Source organism: Parus major, chromosome 20 (assembly GCF_001522545.3).
Source record: "Parus major isolate Abel chromosome 20, Parus_major1.1, whole genome shotgun sequence".
NCBI lineage: Eukaryota > Metazoa > Chordata > Aves > Passeriformes > Paridae > Parus > Parus major.
The window spans coordinates 6692271-6708391 of NC_031788.1; the positions used below are offsets into that span (position 1 = coordinate 6692271).

Consider the following 16121-nt stretch of genomic DNA (forward strand, 5'->3'; position numbering starts at 1 on the left):
GCATCCGCCCCGGCCCCGAACCCCGCCTCCAGCCCCCGCACTCCGCACCGGCCCTCTCACCGGCCCCGCACCCCACACCAGCTCCCGCACCGGACCTCGGCGCAGCCTCGGGACTTCGACCACACTCGGGGTGTACAGCGGGGCAGAACCCGTGTCTGCGGGACAGACGCATCCCCAGAGGAGGCTGAGGCCCGGGATGACGGCAGCCCCTGTCTGCGTGGCCCATGACCCGGGACAGACGGCTCCCGGGTGGGCAGCACCAGGTCACGCAGGGGACCCCTCTGCAGGCACCGGGGCTCCAGCCGTGGATGGAGACCCCTGCCTCAGTAGCAGGACTACCCAGGATACCCGGGGGAGAGGGGGGAAGTCCAGACCACCCCACAGGAGGGCTGGGGAGACGGTAGAGGTGATTAACCCTCCTCTGGCCAGCTGACCTGCAGCACAGGGAATGCTGCCGGCAGAGGGGAACAAGCTTAATGTGACCTCCCCTGGTGACCAGGGGGCCAGGATCACACCCATAACAACCTTCTTAGACTCGGACAAAGGTTGCAATAGGGCCAAAACTCCCAGGCCCTTTGCTGTCTAAGGGGGGCCCAGCTCTTGCAGCTGTCACCCACAGGGCCAGGGACACAGGCCACTCTTGAGTTGGGATTGTAGAGGGACGCTGCAGGGCTGCTTGAAGCCCCCTGTTCTCTCATGCACTTAAGCCGGGAGGATCCCCCAGCCAGAGCTGGCTGCAGCTCCCGGCATCTCCTCCGGCACAGGCTGAGATCATGACAGCCCGCTGGCCTCCGTTACTTCTTGACGGCTGTAATTAATTGTTTACTTTCTCCTGGTGCGGAGCCAGCTGCTCCGCAGCGAAGATGCTCCCCAGCCTGACCTCGCGGCCAGGAGAGAGGCTCAGACCCCTCACCCCAGCCCGGCAGGCAGCATTGATCCCTGCCCTACGGCTGCAGCCAGGACCCCGGGACCTGGCATCCCTGGGGAGCTGCAGCAGCACAGCCCCAGCTCCATGGCAAGTGGCACAGGAGGGTGGCAGGAACGATGGGCAGTTCAGGGTGGGCATCTGGGGGTGGGCACCCCCCACCCAGGGCTCTGTGTGGCAGTCACCACATGGGGCTGCCCCTGTCCAGCTGCAGCAGCACCAACCCTTCACACCTGCATCCCGCAGCCCTGAGCAGGAGCCAGCGCTGGAGCATGGGGCTGGCCCACTCCCAAGGGTTGGGAATGGAAGGAAGGGGCTGCAGACAGGATGCAGTGGACAAAACTACTGTTCCATGTGGGCCTGGGGGGTTAGAGGGCACCCCCAGCCACCCCAAGGAGGCTGTGGATGGGCAGAAGGGCAGCGGGCCAGGGTCCAGCCAGCCACGGTGAGTGCCAAGCACCAGAGGGTGGTTTTTTGCAGGAGGCCACAGTGCGTGGGCTCGGCACAAGAGGGATTTTCCTACTAAAACAGATGCAGGGGAGGGAGCACGTGAAAGACCACTAATCCCCTAATCCCTGGATTATGGCTCCATTTCAGGGGTTGGGATTTGACGGCAGCACAGTGGGCTACGCTATCAAGACTGCATTAGCTTAGCCTGTGCACAGGGTCCCACCAGCATCAGGGGACAAACTGAGGGTGTCTCTGAGGCAGAGGAGACTGAGGGGGCTTGATCCCCAGCAGAGCACTGGCCTTAACCCTGGTCCAAATGTCCATGACTGGGGTATCTGGTGCAGCGTGCCAAAAGGAGAGGTCTGGCACGGTTTGGGCATCATCCATGCCCGTGCCTTGCTTGCAGTCATGCTGCAGGCAGCACAAGGGCATGGGGAAAGAGGAAGACAGATACTTTTCCTTGACCATTGAGTGGGGGATCAACTGCAAGTGGCTCCTGAGTCCGAGTAGCAGGCAGGATCCTGGCACCAGGCCAGGCAGAGCATCAGTGCCCCACTTAACTGCAAGAGGCTGCCCAGGAATGACGACGGAGAGCGACCAAGCCAAGAAGGATCCCTGCAAAGTGTCCTGTACCCCTGCAGAGACTCCTGAGAATGTCCCATACCCCTCTGCGTAGAGCCTGGGTGAGGGGAGCCATTCTCAGACATTCCCAGGGCTGGAAGCCTGGCCACCGGCCACACAGCCCTTGCCTATTATCAGCAGCGGTCAAACCTCCCAGGAGCGAGACACGTGCCAGAGTGACTGGGAAACCTCCTGAGGGCAGGGAGCGGGCAGCCTGGCAGTGTGCCACCCGGGCAGTGAGGGCAGCTGTACTCTGGAGATGCCGGTCAGCACATTGCACTGCCTGCTGTGATCCCTGGGCACTGCCAACAGCCTGTCCATCCACATTCTGCCAGGATGGGACACCCAGCACTGAGGGCTTCAGGCATGGGGACAAGCAGCTCCCAAAGAAAAGAAGAGCTGGGGCAGGAGAGATCCCAAGATGATGGAGGTGCAGCCAGGCAGAAGGGCAGTGATGCCAGCCAAGTGTTGTAGAGGGAGGTTTTCATCACAGTGTGCCCTCATCATGCTGTCCTGACAGCTCCACGAGCCCAGGGGCAACACATCCTGCAGCACCCTGGCAGGATGGAGCACTCTTGTTGATCACCATCCAGACAGGTTAGGGCCCTACCACCAGCATGGGGCAAAAGCTGAGCCCAGGGCTGACACGGGCACCAGCTGGGTCTTGACACCAGCTGCAGCAGCAGGACAGGACATGGAAGGAGGTACAGCATCCTGAGGGGCTGGGAAGGGAGCCACAGGAGCCACTGCAGCTGCCTGAGGCTGAGAGCAGAAGAGCAGCAGTGGGACAGGGCTGGCAGAGGCCATGGGGCAAGGCTGTGAGCTCCTGCGTCATGCGAGCCCAGCACTGCGCGCAGCTGGCGCAGCGTCCCCAGCTGCCCTTGCCCAGATGTCTTGCCAGCAGCAGGGCCGTGGCAGTGGGCGGCTGGGCAGCCTGGCACAGGGATCAGCCGTGGAAACAGCCTCCTCCCACCAGGCCCCGCTCCTGGCGACACAGCTGAGGAGCCCCCAAGCAGCCCTGTGGCAGTTGCGGTACCCTGGGGATTCCAGGCAGCCACTGCTGAGCCAGGGCCTGAGGGCCCAATGATGGCCAAGGAGCAGCTGCATGGCCACTTGCCAGCCCCTGTCAGAAGGGTTTGGGTGCAGAATCAGCTGATGAGACATTGGAGTGTTTTGTCCCACACAGCACCCCTCACTCAGTCCCACCGCCTGCGCAGGGACCTCCACTCTGGCTCCCCCCTGAAGCACTTGTGATGTGTTCAGTGGTATGGAGACTCCTTGGAAAATCTACTACAGGCAGCTGATGGGGCTTTGGCTGCTCCACCCCGCCATATCATCAGCCTCTACCTGCTGCAGACCCTTGGTTCTTCTAATGATACCCCAAGGGCACCCAGTCTGCCACAAACCTGATCTGAGTGTCTTTGAGGAGGGAGACAGGGGGTCTGGGGAGCCTCCTTAGCAGCCCCACATGTACCCCTCTGTGCACGGTGCAGGGGCCCTGCATGGGGGTGCAGCCAGGGCTGGTGGGGTCCCTACTCTACCCAAACCCCCCTCAGGGCCTCACCTCCCGTCTGGGGCCAGCCTCACACATCTGCCCCAAAGAGCCTTGCTCATGGCTTAAGGGTCACAGCCCCATGGCCCCAGGGCCCCCAGGAGGGCCGAGAGAGCTGCTGGACCCCCTCAGCACCGAGAGTCACGGCAAGGGTGACACCGGGACCGGTTTCCATGGCAACGAGAGAGGCTCCTTAACTGGGTGGTTGCCATGGCTACTGCCGCCGAGCCCGACCGCTCGGGACACAGAGGGCTCCGCGGTGGCGGTGCCCCGGTGCCCTCTCGGGTCAGGACGGCTGCCCCACGGGCAGCGCACCGGGCGCGGGGCCGGCAGCCCCACACGTGCAGCCCCCGGGGGGAGGCCAGCCCCACGGCGGGTCCCAGGTGGAGCACATGGATCCGGTCCTGCGGGGTCCGGCCCGCCTTGCGCTGGCGGTGGGACCGGGTCCCAGGTGGAGCACATGGATCCGGTCCTGCGGGGTCCGGCCCGCCTTGCGCTGGCGGTGGGACCGGGTCCCCGCGGGCCGGCGGCACCGGCGGGCCCCGGGGGCGGGGCGGGGCGGCGGGGGCGGGGCCGGGAGGGGCACACCCCCACCGGAGCCGTCCCGTCCCGTCACCGCCCCCTGGCGGCGCCGCGCAGCCCTGCCCGCCCCCGCCCGCACGGACCCCGCACGGACCTCGCCAAGACCCCGCGCAGCCCTGCCCGCCCCCGCCCGCACGGACTCCATTTCCCGGGCCAAGCCCTGGATCCCACCGTACTCCGGCAGTGACCTGCGCCCGGCCCCGAGGCCCCCGCGGCGGAGCCTTGTCCGTGCCCTGCCCCGCCCGGCACCGGGCGGTTCCTTCGCCGCCACCGCCCCTGCCCGGGGGCTGAGATCCCTCCTCAGCACCACCCGCCTGGGGCCGCTCCCGGGCAGGGCCTTCCCAAAGGGCGGCCCCGGGAGCCGCAAGGCACCCTGAACACGGCGCCAGGTCACGGATGAGCAGGGGCCCTCCTGTTGACCCGGAGGTCCCCGCACAGCCCCGGCACTGGCAGCACGGCCGGCTGCAGCCTTCGCTCCCGCACCGCCCCGAGATCCCCGAGATCTCCGTCACTCTGTCCCGCCACGCGTGACACTGACATGGGGCCAGGCAACCACCGAGCATTCGCCCAGGGCCGAGTCCCTCCTGGGACTATTCCTGCCCAGAGCTCCCGCCTGCCTTCCGCAGCCCCTGCCAGTCCTGCAACTGCCAGCCCCATGCACCCCCTCCCATCCAACCCCATGGTCTCAGCGCTGTGGAGAAATGTGGGATGTGAGGAATCCCTGAATGCTGCCAACCCTTAAGTAGCCACCCTGCCATGGCCACGACCACCCCACAAGACAAGGCAGCTCTAGCAGGACTAACCACTGTCTGTCCTCTGGGAGGGCACAAGGTCACAGCTCAGCCAGAAGGATGTGTCCCTTGTTCCCACCACGGCAACTCAGCATGCCCACCCCAGTTTCCCTCAGCCCTCTGACCAGCAGACTGGCTGCCAAACCGAGGAGTTGTTCCTGGAGGGCTCCAGAATTCAGCCACAGCCCCAGCTCATCACAGTCTGCTCCACCCCAACATAGCCCACAGGCCAGGCCCAGTTGACCCAGCTGCCATAGAATGACAAGTGTCCCTGCATCCCCTTGCCACTCGATGCAGCCCTACATCACCCACAACAGCATGATCCTAGACAGGGCCCCAAAGGCCAGAGCCCACTGACGGAGGCTCAGCCCAGCCCGGGTGTCGTGGTGTCTGTCCGGCTGCTCGCGCCTCCCACCCGCGCCCTTCGCCGAGGGTGCAAGGTCACAGCTCCGGCAGCACGGTGCTGCCGTCGGCCGGTTTTCTGGGATCGATACGGCTCTGGTGACAGCAAAGCCCCACCGCCACGTCCCCTGGGCACCACGGGGTGATGGCTGCCGGCTCCAGCGCCTGTGTCCATGGCAGCCCATGGTGGGCATTGCTGCATCCGAGGGCTGGCCACAACTTGCCCTCACCCGGCTGGGCAGCAGCCACTCTCCACCACGGCTCCCTGGGGAGCAGTATGTGACCTCGCACCCACAGCCGACCCACAGCCGCAATCCCGCTCCATCTCGCTGCCGCTCCGCCAGCGTCAGGGCCTCGCTCCAACAGCCTCCGGTATGGGGACGGAACAGGGGAGAGTCCTGAGGAGCGGAGGTGGCCGCGGAGAAGGATCTGGGACGAGGGGTCCTGCCCGGGCGGCTGAGCCCCACTCCCTGCTCTGCACCTCCCATCTCCTGGATCCCGCAGCTCCGCGCCATCCCTACTCCGGGGGTCTGCACTGCCTCCGAGGGGCCAGACAGACCGCAGCTCCGCGCCCCCCATGGTGCTCGGACCGCCCGGCCCTCTTCGCGGACCCTTCTCGCGGACCCTCCCCGCGGACGCTGTCCTGTCCTGCCCCACGGATCCTCGTCGCGGACCGTGTCCCGCCTCCGGAGCCTCCCCAGGCCCCCCTTGCCCCCGGCGCTCACCCCCGCCGCCGGTGACTGTGAACCGCCCGCTCATGGCCCCGTCGTCGCCACAAGTGGCTCCGGCCCCGGCGGTCGCTGAGCGCGGCCCCGCCGGGCGCTGACCGGGGTCCTAGTGCCCGCGGCACCGCCCGCCGCGCCGCCCCCGCGGCCGCAGGGCTGGCTCCAGTCCGAGCGGATCGGCTCGGCCCCGCTCCGGTCGGCTCGGTTCGGCCCCGTTCGTGCCGGCTCGACCCGACGGGACGGGACGGGACCACTCCGCCGCGCCCGGTCGGTCCCGCAGCCGCCGCCGAATTGGGGAGCGCTGGGACCGTGCCGCAACGGGACGGGAGGGGGCCACTCTCTGCCCCCGCCCTGTCCGGAGTCGCGGCCGCTAATTACATCTAATTACAGCCCCGGAGCTGCGGCTGCCCCACCCTGCCGGGGACCCGGGCACCCTTGGGCACGATCCGAGCCCTGACCCTGCCGCCGCGCTCTGCGGCCACGCAGGGACAGACCGTGGCCGGGGTCTCAGCTGCAGTGGGGAGTCCGGTCACACGCTGTGTGCCGGCCGCACGCGGTGACAACCGCCCGCTACTCATCTCGGAGCAAAGGTGGAGCGCAGGAGAGGGCAGCGGGTGGAGGATTATGCGGAGCCAGGGCTTGGGAGGTCCGGGAAGTCGGGGCGGGGAGTGCCGCGCCTGGCGTAGGGCTGATGGTAGACAGTGTTGAGACCGAGGGACATCCTTCCTGGATGATGCCCCCAGTACACGGAGGTTCTCCAAACCATGGCCCCAATAACTGATAGAGCACTCGAGGCTGTGTCCAAAGAATTGTCTTTATTACAAATGGGCAGGCAATTGGCAGAGGGGGTGGTTGGCAGAGTGGGCAGTGGGCAGGAATAGGCAAAACCACGTCTCCCACCCTCGTGTGTCCCCAGGCGCCAGCTCCCAGTGGGGCTCAGCCTGACCTGGCATCGCTGGCTCAGGAAAAAAATAAATTTGTCTTGAATCCATGTGCGGTTTTCACCAGACAAATGCCTCTGTGCAGTGGAGCTGGCGCTGGCAGGGGTGGCACAATGCCAGCTGTGGCAAGAGTCCTTCTCCCCAGCTGGGGCTCCCCAGGCTGGGCAGCCCCCAGGGGGTGACCCCAGGACTCCCTGTCCCTTTCTTCCAGAAAGATGGTGACCTCATCTGGGGCTACCCACAGCCACAAGGCTCCCAGGGGTCAGCCTATGAGACAGGAGCCCGCAGGCTGGGAGCAGTGGGCAGGGAGCAGCACTGGCAGAGCCGGTGGCTGGTCAGGCCTTCAGTGCTGGGGACACTGCAGGATGTCATACTTGACGTAGCCCACCCGGTCCACCTGGTAGCGCGGTGTCATCCTCCAGTAGAAGCTGCCTCGGCAGAAGTGGTACTTGCCTGGGCAAGGAGGGGGACAGAGGGATTGGAGGGTCAGTAGGAGTTTGGCCATACAAAGACCCATCCCGGTGGCTGCCCAAACAGCTCAGGCACATGGCACCCTACGATGTGCCAACCTTGCCAGCTCCACCACAAGGACTCACCAGGGCTGGTGGCATGCCCTGTCCCAGCGCCATTCCCCACACACCCAAGCATCCTAAGCCAGGAACTGGATCAATGCCATGAGATGCTCAGGTAGCCCAGGCCTGAAGACACAGCACCCTCCCACCAGGTTCCACTCACCTTGGTAGAGGAACACATTGCGTGCATCAAGGGGAACGCCGGTGAAGACATCATCGGTGGCTCGGGGGTAGCCCTTGTCCACCCTCTGAACCTTCACATCCAGCCTGTAGGACAGCAGAGCCGTGCTCAGGGCTGCTGGAACCCCCTTCCCTTGCCTTGCCACGGCTCAGGCAGTCACTGCTGCTCTCCAGTCCTGCTCACCTCCAGTAGCTCTCCCCACTGAAGAGCAGCACTTTGCCGCGGCCCCGCTGCAGGGCCCCTGAGAGGCGGCCGGCTTCCTTCCCTATACCCAACTTCTCGATCCCCCGGGGGCCCAGCACACTCTTCCCAGAAAACACCCAGAACTGCCGACCTGCAGTGGGAGATAGTGGGGGTGTCAGACAGCCCTGAGAACTCCCAGGCTTTGCCAGGCTCCTCCCACTCCCCATGGGACTGGGCCAGGGGCAGTGGAGGAAGAGCTCACCAGCAAAGAAGAAGACCCTCTTGGTGAGCAAATCCTGGAAAACAGCATCGATGGTGTCTGGGAGGCCAGGCCAGGTATCAGCAACAGAGAAGGCACCCTGGATGCCCGATTTCCAGAAGGACGAGTAGGTCCAGTATTTCCTGGAGATAGAGCTCAGTTTGCCACAGCCCATGTCCCCCACATCCCTGTGTTCCCCCACATTCCACCTCACCAGGGCAGGACGTGCCAGATGCTGCCACTCACCCATCCTTGAAGAAGTACAGCTCCCCATTGATCTCTGTGATAGCATCAAAGTTCTTCTCCATGCAGGCATCCCGGCTGGGGTCCACAGGAATGGGTCCTACTGTGGGCTCTGGTGTCTCCTCCTCCTCCTCTTCAGTGGTGGAGGTGCTGCCAGCCTCAGTGGGCATGGGCTGAGGCTCCTCTGTGGGCATGGGCTGAGGCTCCTCCGTGGGCATGGGCTGGGTTTCCTCTGTGGGCAGGGGCTGGGGCTCTTCAGTGGGAGCAGGTGCAGGTGCAGTGGGCTTAGGGCCAGAGCCACGACCTGAGTGAATACAGGGGAGGGCATGAGGCTGGAATCAGCTTGGTGCTGCAGGACACTCTGCACCCAGCTGCAGTACAGCTGCTCACCATAGAGGTACTGGATGCCCTGGACATCATCAGGGTGCAGCTGGAAGTCCTGGATGTAACTGTACATAGGGTACATCAAGGCCTCACGCACACTTGAGTGATCCAGCCCCAGTGAGTGTCCGAACTCATGGGCAGCCACCAGGAAGATGCTGTAACCTGGGAGAAAGCACTGGCCTAAGTACCTGGTGGGCCACAACAGGGCAGGACACACCGTTCAGAGGCTGTGATCCCTGCAAGAAGTGTGACAATGTGGCATGAGTCTGGGAGGCATAAAAGGCAGAGGGGCAAGTACCTCTGTCAGGGCAGAAGCCCCACTTCTTGTCAGTGTCGTAGTTGCTGGTGGTGGCACACCAGAGCTTGCCGTCCTGCCGGCCCTGGCTGGTGCAGGCGCTGTAGGACTGCCCCAGGAAGGTGAAGGGAAAGACGCACGGGTCCCCCTGGGAGTTGCCACCGATCACCGCCGTGTCTGCAGCAAAGTGTCAGTGAGGCTGTCCCTGGCCCCTGGCTGCACTGGCCAGAACCCAGGACAGCGCAGAGATCCCTCATGTGTCCACCCTGTGTGCCCCCTCCTCCGCATGCCCCCCTCCCTGCTGGCACCTCGGTTGGGGCAGAAGCCATATTTCTTGTCCTGGTCAAAGCTGGAGGTGGTGGCACACCAGCGGTAGCCATCGGAGCGCCCATCCGTGGTACAGGTATCGTAGGATGTGCCATCAAAGATGAAGGGGAAGACACAGGGGGCTCCATCACTGTTGCCACCATTGGTGTAGAGGACTGTGGGGGGAGGAAGAATGAGGAAGGCCCCAGGCACCATGGGGCTGGGCAGGGGTTATGGTCACCACAACTCACGCTCGCTGGGGCAGAAGCCATATTTCTTGTCCTGGTCATAGTTGGAGGTGGTGGCACACCAGGGCAGCCCATCCTTGCGCCCCTCCGTGGTGCACCGGGAGTAGGAGCGGCCCTCGAAGATGAAGGGGAAGTGGCATTCGGCTCCATTGGCATTCCCATGGCGGGTCTTCACCACTGCTCAGAGAGGGGCGGCTCAATGCTGCAGCTGGGGCTGGCACCATCAGACCTCCCCAAACCACCACACCCTGCCCTTACCTAAGCCAGTTCCCAGTGTCCAGAACTCATCGTCATCAAAGTGGGCATCGCCCTGAATGCCCTGGCCTGGGGGAAAGGCGTGGGCCAGGAGCCCGTCCTTGCCGTCAAAGGGGTACCCGTCCCCATGCTCTGCAGAGAAAAGCACCCTCAGCTGGACCTGCCAGAGGAACTCTCACATCCCCAGCATGCACACAGACACCTCCTGCATGTGGGGAGCAGGGGGACTCTGGGCACAACCCAAGGAGACATGGGATGAGGATCCCCAGGCCCCTCCTCACTCCCTGCCTGCCCAAAGGACATCACCTTGGCTGCCAAACATGATCATGATGTCTGCCTCGCCACTGTATATCTGGGTGAAGGTGAGAGGGGTCACATCGCTCCACACTTGGAATGCTCGTCTGAAGGCATCATCGATCACAGCACGGTCCAGGTCAGGGGAATAGTTTATCACCCTGCCAGGGAGGAGAGGGTCAGAGCTGCCAGCTCCTCTCCTCATGCAGGAGTGACTCTGTTCTAGGAAGGAGCAGACTCCCACCCCCAAAGGTGATAGCAGTCACCACCACCCTTGACCTCCCCCAGGGCTCAGGTGTTTAGGGCATCGGGGAGCAGATGGTGCTGCTGTCCCAGCTTGGCCCTGGCAGCACTGAGACCCAGCTGTACAGGCAGCACCAAGCCCAGACAAGGACTGAGCAGAGGCTGCCATCCTCCTGCTCCCTCAGGCTCTCCATTCTCCTGGGACCATCACCCTGGGGACACAAGGGTTCATCTCCAGAGCAGACTTACCGGTAAGTCAGGTCCATGTGGTCCCACTTGAGGTCCCCCTCAAAGGTAAGGAAGGTTCCCACGTCAGGGACACCGCAGCGGGGGGCTCGCATGGCTTCCAGCGTGGCAGCATCCAGCTCTCCTGTCTCCTCTAGGCCCAGCTGCTTCTGCATCTTGAGCAGTGCCTTGCCCAGGGACACGTGCCTGCCACCAATCTTAGCCTCTGCCTCCGTGGTGTAGCCGAACCTCTGCAGGTAGCGCTGTGGAGGAAGGGCAGCCAGAGGGGTGAGTGAGGCAGGAGGGGGCTCCAGCAGCCCCGGGCACCCATCCCAGCTGTGGTGCCTCCCTGAGCTCAAGGACACTGACTGCTCTCAAGCCGTGCCTGCAGCCCCTCACTGTCAGCCTGGGTGCCCCTTGGGGACCTGAGTGCCAGGAGGGCACCACGAGGCCGTGCTCCCCTCACCTCTGCCAGCTGTAGATCCGGCAGAGTGCTGATCAGGTCCCCCGGGAAGGTGACAACCGCCTGTGGCTTGCCCTGGAGAGGGGCTGCACAGCAGGAGCCAGCCAGCAGCCCGACGACAAGCGGGGCCAGGAGGAGTGCCATGGTTCGGCGGTGACAGGAGGGATGTGGCTGTGCTGGTCCCCGCTGTCTGCTCTGGATGCTGCCGGGCTACCCGCTCCTATTTATGGGGTGGGAGGGCAGTGAGTCACCCTCAGACCCCTCAGCGCCGACTCACGCTCCCTTCTCCCTTCCCACGGTGACGAAATGCACACTCCATCTCTGCCTTAACTGTTTCATCACCTTGTTTACTAAACACGCTGCGTTCCACAGCCACACGAGGACAGGAAGAAGGAGAGTGGCTGGGCAGCTGCACAGGGCCACAGCACAGCATTGAATGACCACCCTGGGGCTGCCCTGCACAGGCACTGCTCTGCTGGCCCCAAGACCATGCTAACTGTGGGGACAGCAGGGCATCACTGGAGGCCAGCCAGGTGCTCAGGACCCTGTAGCTGTGTCATCACACCGGCTGACACTGAACTTGGCTGGCCAAGGGCTGATGGTGCTGGACCCAGACCTGCAAGGGCCTGGGTGGGCGTGGGGACAGAAAACAGTGGAAACCCCACCTGAGCCCCAGTGCCTGGAAACCACCTGCCTGGGATCTGGGAGCTTGCACCCTCACCAAGACTCTGCATCCTTCCCCACCACCCCAGTGGGTCTGAGTGTTTCCAGCACTGGAGATGCCCATGGCTCCTCACCCCATGACCTCTAAGCCCAAATGCCAGCAGTTGAATGGCAGAGCTTCCTGGTACCAGAGGCAGTGCCTGCCCAGGAATGCCCCACCTGGGGCCCTGGGACATTAGGGGTGCCCTATCCTTGCTGCACTGCTCTGAAGGGTGCTGCTGACTCAGGTTCCCACCCAGTACAGCACAGACCTTGCCATGGGATGGTGTTTTCCTGCTTCTCCCAAAGTGCCGATGCTTGTGGGAACGAGAGCAGTGAAGGGGAAAGCAAACAGGGATGAGGAGAGAGGGGAAAACAGATGGCAGGGAACAAGGCGCAGCGTCAGCGGGGGGGAGGGAGGACTGGTGTAGCCCAGCGAGGCTGCCTGACACACAGGTCCCAGAGCAGATGCCCTGCCCCAGCTCTCACAAATCCTACGAGCCCAAGGGGTCCTCAGCTGGCTCATCAGGAGGATCTTCCAGTTCACCCCACTGCTGTTACTGCCTGTCCTTCCAGCTCCCAACAGTGCCAGACTGGCTCAGCAGTTGTCCCCTCCCAGTATCCCCCCAGCTCTGGCTGAGCCAAGCCAGCAGCTCCTGACCCAGCCAAAGGACAAGCAGGTTATGCTGGCACCCAGGACAGCTGGGGCCAGTGAGAGGTCAGGGCTGTGCTCCCCATACCCTTGAAGACGAACCCCTATGCCCAAGGGAGGGCTCATCCCTGGGGCAGCATCACCTGCCAGGTGCCCTGTGCTGGTGGGATGCATCCCAGGGCCACGGCTGGCTGGGCACAGGAAACTCACCGGCAGTGTGGGCTAAACTGGAAGGAAGCAATAATGAGAAATCAGGGGGTTGCCTCACTCCCCCACCACAGCCCTGCAAGAGCAGCCCCCATTCCCTGGCACAGGAAATTGCTTCACAAGCAGCCACCATCCTGCACCCGGTGTGACAAACACATCCAGACAAGCATTCCCTCATGGTGGGACATAGCCCAGAAACCCTGCAGCCAGGTCACCCTACAGCCCCTTCCCACGGGGTCCAGCCTGCCCCCCCTTGTCCCTGTGATGTCCCAGCTCTTCACCAGGCAGGAGGCAGTGGCTCTCTGTGCTCCCTGCCTGGCTGGGAGCCAAGGTGAGGAGGGCTTTTGCCAAGGGGTCCTGAGGCTGGTGGCTCCTGAGGCATTTGGGGAGCAGGCACTGCTCCATGTCCTCCCCTTTTCAGCCTGCCAGGACCTCAGCCCACAGCACAGAGCTGTTGTGGGAGCTGGATGCTAAATAACCCCTGGAGGATGAACCTGCAGGGCAGCCCCAGCAAGGAGAATTCTGACTCCAGCTCTGGGATACAGTCAGAAAGTCAGATCCAGCTCTGGTCTCTCTCTAACTGTGGCAGATCCTTTGGCCTTCCCCATGCTATTCCCATCCCTCATTTCCACTACATGCAGAAGCTGCAGCTTCAACAGCAGCTCCTGGGCACTCTGCCAGGGCACACCATGGCATCCTGTGGCACCCTGAGGGCAGAGCCACGGCCCAGCAGCACGGAGTAGTGCTGGCAGAAATGGGGCTGCAAGGGGAGTGGGGCCTCAGAGCAAGTGATGGCAGAAGGAGATGAGGTCCAATGCCCCACACACTGTGCATCAGTCCCAGCAGGACCTCGAGCTGGGCGGTGGGAGCTCCAGTGGGGGGTTGCCAGCCACAGCTCTGCCCCCGTCCTGGCCGCTCCCATTGACTCACGGCCCCGCTCACCAGCTTCCTCCTGGAACCATCCCGGGGGAATTTCTGGTGACTCTCTGGAGGCTCGTCAGGGAGCAGGGCCAGGGCAGAAGGGAAACCCCCATGTTTGGCAGTGCTGGCAGCCTCTCTGCCAGGCAGGGAATTCTGTGGGATGGGCTGGCACCGCTGCCATGAGCCCTGTGCAAGGCAGCCTCAATCAGCTTGTCTGTGGGAGCTGGGTCAAGGCACAGGCTCCTCAGAAAGCACATGTGTGGAAGGAGGCTTGGGGCAGCCGCTATGGCTGGAGGGAAGGAGAGGAGGGCAGTGGTGATGGGGCAGTGCCACAGGCAGGAGAGGGCTGTGGATGGCAGAGACCCAGGAGCTGTGCCCAGCCCAGGTTGCCCATGGCCTTTTTTGCTCCCAGAGCCCCTGAAAGAAGTGAGACGGAAAATCCCAGGCAGACATCCTCCAACCCAGACACTGGCCGAGCCACGAGGTTGCCGGTCACCACCGTCGCTGCCAAAAGGGGAAGGAACAGCCACCGCAGCCCCTTCACACACCCTTACTCATGGCCACTCTCATGTAGACCCTCTGTGGGAAACTGGTCCAGAACGTCAAAGGGGGCTGGTGCCTGCCTGAACCCCTGCCCAGGTCAGAGGCTGACAGGACACAGGAGCAGCTCTGCAAGGCTGCAGGTCTCCTGCTGGGAGGTGCTGGTTGGGTCAGCAGTGAGGTTTGGGGGACTCAAGCAGTTGGGGAGCTGAGGAGCCAGGGGACACCGAGCTGCCACAGTCACCACTTCACACCCAGGAACCCCAGGAAGGGGACAGGGGTACACAGGAGCAAAGGACAGGCACAGACGTGTGGATGGCATCAGGTGCCCTCCCAGCATAAGCAGGAGTGTGGTGGCAAGGGGAAGTGGGGTGGGAGAGAGTCAGCATCTTGTGTGGGTGAGACAGCACTGGATTGGGGAGAGCAAATGCCGGTCACACTGGGAATACGACCTGTGCAGAGGGAAGGGAGCACTTGGACTTGGCAGAAGCCTCAGGGAGAGCCAGTGCCACACAGCCACCACAGCACAGCCAGACACCCCGAACAGTGGGCAGGGCATTATTGCATGCCTCTTGCTGAGCCAGGCAGCCACTGACCCCACGGCCCTGAGCTACAGTGCCCCAAATCTGTCCCTGCCCCTGTCCCATGTGCTCTGCACCACTCCATGCCCAGGAAGCAGAGCTAACACCCCAGCACTGGCCGCCATAGCCAGCACCAGTCCATGGTATGCAGTGACTGGAGCACAGGGACACTTGGCATGGGAGCAGGACAGGGCACAGGGAGCAGCTCTGCGTCAGAGGTTCAGAGCCCCTGCTCAAGGGTTCCAGACAGAAACAACATTCCTGCACACACTTCCCGTATCTGCTGTCCCGGCACTGGGCCCTGCGTGGGCTGGGGCTGCAGTCTCCAGCTGGGCCCAGGACCCTTCCTGGCAAACCACCCTGCATGCCACCGACCCGCAGCCGTCCAGCACCAGCAGTCCCTGGCCCTGCACCCATTCCCTGCCTGCCCCAAATTCTGTGGATACACTTTGCTTGCCCCTTGCCTCACCTGGGGAACTCTCAGCATCCCCTTCTTGCCAACCCTTCACCCTTGCCTGCCCAGTGTCCTGCCCCCCGCAGCCCCTTACCCCTTAGTCCCAATGCCACCCCAGCCCGATGCTGCTGCTCCCACACCTCTTGTCTGGGTGAGGATGACGTGGCTGTCACCGGGAGGCTCACTCCTCCCTGCAGGCACTGAAACCAGTGCTGCTGTGTCACCACCCATCCCAGCTGCAAACCACACATGACGGATCCCCTGCCTGCCACACTGACTCCCGGTATCCAGGTGGGCGGCACAGTCACCTCCTGTGTTGGGCTGGGACATCCCCCTCCGTGCCCACCCTGGGAACTCCCCTTATCTGTTGGGGTCCCACTGGAATGCTGCAGGAATCCCACCAGAGCTCCATTCACCAGCTGCTGGGGCTGACAGCTGGCACCATGGCACACCTCACACCAACACCACCAGCAGCCTGCTCCAAACATCACAAGGCTCTTGTACTTCACGACTTCTTTGTAAACTCCATCCTATCCCTTTACCCTCCTCCTCCTCCCTCAGCTTCTGCCTCCAGCTTTGACCAGCCTTTCTTCTCCCAAACTTTCCCACCTGCTGGGAGCAAGACCATGGGGTATTCAGGCAGGTGAGAGGGGCACAGGGTCCAGGTCAGCTGGGGAGCATTTGGGAAGGGGTATCCATGGGCAGCTTCGTGGCAATCATCCCCTCAGCATCCCCTCTTGAGCTGGATCAGCTCCATGGAAACATCTCCTGTGCACCAGAGGAGTGAGGCAGGAGCTGGGAGGAGAGAAGGGCAGGACAGAGCTGGGTGGCTGCCAGCTCCAGGGGACACAGCTGCTGCGGTGAACCATCAGCACCATGGCACAGGACGGGTGGGCAGCACTTTGTTCCCAGCAGTGACACGGG

The 16121-nt window shown here is 63.4% G+C and overlaps 2 protein-coding genes across 3 annotated transcripts in view; both read right to left on the minus strand.

Moving 5' to 3' along the window:
* Positions 1–6126, minus strand: part of SLC12A5 (solute carrier family 12 member 5) — a 31383-nt gene extending 25257 nt beyond the window's left edge. For both annotated transcript variants that reach the window (XM_015647351.3, XM_015647350.3), the window contains exon 1: positions 6049–6126. In XM_015647351.3, coding sequence (XP_015502837.1) covers positions 6049–6082 — 34 coding nt within the window. In that variant the 5' untranslated portion in view covers positions 6083–6126. The remainder of the gene's footprint in view (positions 1–6048) is intronic.
* Positions 6127–6843: 717 nt separating this feature from the next.
* On the minus strand, positions 6844–13627 carry MMP9 (matrix metallopeptidase 9). The gene is made up of 13 exons (XM_015647353.3): positions 11144–13627; positions 10702–10940; positions 10222–10370; positions 9919–10047; positions 9664–9837; positions 9415–9588; positions 9110–9283; positions 8818–8973; positions 8431–8731; positions 8188–8327; positions 7926–8076; positions 7725–7828; positions 6844–7442 (listed from the first exon to the last, which is right to left on the minus strand). The coding sequence occupies exons 1-13, from the start codon at positions 11282–11284 to the stop codon at positions 7333–7335; spliced, it is 2142 nt and encodes a 713-aa protein (XP_015502839.1). The 5' UTR covers positions 11285–13627; the 3' UTR covers positions 6844–7332.
* Between the last annotated feature and the right edge of the window lie 2494 nt (positions 13628–16121).

Coding starts and splice junctions, on each gene's coding strand:
- MMP9 (XM_015647353.3), bottom strand. CDS start 11,284: ATGGCACTCCTCCTGGCCCCGCTTGTCGTCGGGCTGCTGGCTGGCTCC. Junction 7,829..7,925: donor AGTGGGGAGAGCTACTGGAG/GTGAGCAGGACT, acceptor GCTGTCCTACAG/GCTGGATGTGAAGGTTCAGA. Junction 7,443..7,724: donor CAATGTGTTCCTCTACCAAG/GTGAGTGGAACC, acceptor CTCCTTGCCCAG/GCAAGTACCACTTCTGCCGA.